Raw genomic sequence first — 1,721 nt, forward strand, 5'->3', positions numbered from 1 at the left:
AATCCTTGGACTGACATTCAACAAGAATACCTGCGCATCCTCTTTTACTGAGTTGGGGGAGTTCTGCAGCCAATGAGTCCGAACAGATTTGTTACCTCCTTGCAACAGGATTTCTCTGGTTACTTATTGTACGTATAATTAGAAAAAGACGCATAATATTTAACTTAGAAGCTTGATAACTGCAATACCAAAGTAACGTTTTTCCTGCATCTTGCAAGTCTATTTTAAGCTTTACCAATTTTCTAACATTCTGAAAATTTGTGAAATTGTAATGCGATCGCACATAAGTCGAGCAGTGTTTTCCAAATCTTTATGTACCAAAAATTTACTACTAAGACCGACCAAAGTTGTAATTGGCAAATGCGTGAGCCCGTGAATATCGAGATGATAGGGATAATTCTTCAGATGTGTAAATGCAGCCGCAAAGTGAACGTCTCAAGCTCAGGAGTTTATTGTGAGGTCGCTTTGCCAGAAGTCAGACATTACCCATTTCGCTTCAAATTGCATCGTTTCCACCGGCATTGTCGTGTGCGTCAAAAACTTTCCTTCTACAAAGTGTAGGGCTTAACCCCAGAGTTGCATTTGTAGCTATCACATGTGTACTATTTCTAAGTGAAACGGCTGTTTTAAATATTATACCTGTTGAATTCAAGGATAATATTGATTTGTAATGTTGTGTACACATGTTATGTACTCATACAATTATCACTTATGTCAATCAATCATCACCACTGATCACTAATCTTTTTCTTCCATTTTACTCCCTTCGGTTCTCCAGCCTTCATATCTTTGCGAACAATTGATTTCAAAATGGTCACATCTACGTGCCTGCAGTTCTCGTCGCTCAAGTGTTTAATTGGTGTAAGCCTTTGCTTTACGCTTCATTCAGCTGTTAGTCACGTCAACGACCGTGGCCAAGTCGGCCCTGGACCCCAACATCTCCCGACGCATAACACGTCCGCACTTTTAAATGATTCTTTCCCGCTACATGATGTAGCGCAAAAGTCCGAGCTTGACATTGATGCCGGCGTTGAGGATGCTAGGGGATTGCTTCCTGATAGCATTATTTCTACTGCTCGCAACAGACTGGATACGTTTCTTGACACGTTTCGGCCCGAACTATCGGTTCTTAGAACACCGCTTCTTTCGAATGGTATTGAACACGGCCATTCCAGCGTAGAACACGATGGGAATGCACTTAGAAGTGATCTTTCCAGTGGCGTCAAGGACGTTATTGTTTACGAGAGAGACGATGGCATAGCATCGGCGGTCAATAAAATTGGTCGCTCGGAAAAAGAAGTTGATGATAAAGCCAAAAAGCGGATGTTCGATCTTTTAGAGGTCGAAGTGCGGAGTAAGAAACAAGACAGTGAATTGCTTTCCATTATTCAACGGGGTCAAAGTTCAGAGGATGAATCTGTAACGTCCTTTTACGACTTTGCGTTGCTTCACATGCTTAAACACAAGAATTCTGCTCAAGTCGTACACGAGAAATGGGTCAAAGACGGAGTTATTATTAAAGAAATCCGGAGATTCTTACAGAAACATGTACTAGATACAGTTCCCTTCTTTAAGAGCAATATGGCAAGCTTGTTGCTATCGCACGTCGGTTATTGTTGGAAACATAAAAGTGGTGAGCTCACCGTTGAGGAACTGCTCGAATATTTCGAACAGATAAAATTGATGGAAGACGATGTCGTTCGGATGGCTGTAGGCGCACG

The 1,721-nt window shown here is 41.7% G+C and overlaps 1 protein-coding gene across 1 annotated transcript in view; it reads left to right on the forward strand.

Moving 5' to 3' along the window:
• Positions 1 to 810: 810 nt before the first annotated feature.
• The window catches only part of PHALS_03823 (uncharacterized protein), a gene marked incomplete at both ends in the record, with an annotated part of 1,072 nt that continues 161 nt past the window's right edge, over positions 811 to 1,721 (forward strand). The window contains one exon of the mRNA XM_024718111.1: positions 811 to 1,710. Within this exon, the coding sequence (XP_024583543.1) occupies positions 811 to 1,710 (900 nt within the window). The remainder of the gene's footprint in view (positions 1,711 to 1,721) is intronic.

Source organism: Plasmopara halstedii (assembly GCF_900000015.1).
Source record: "Plasmopara halstedii genome assembly, contig: Scaffold_2386, whole genome shotgun sequence".
In the NCBI taxonomy this organism is placed as follows: Eukaryota; Oomycota; class Peronosporomycetes; order Peronosporales; family Peronosporaceae; genus Plasmopara; species Plasmopara halstedii.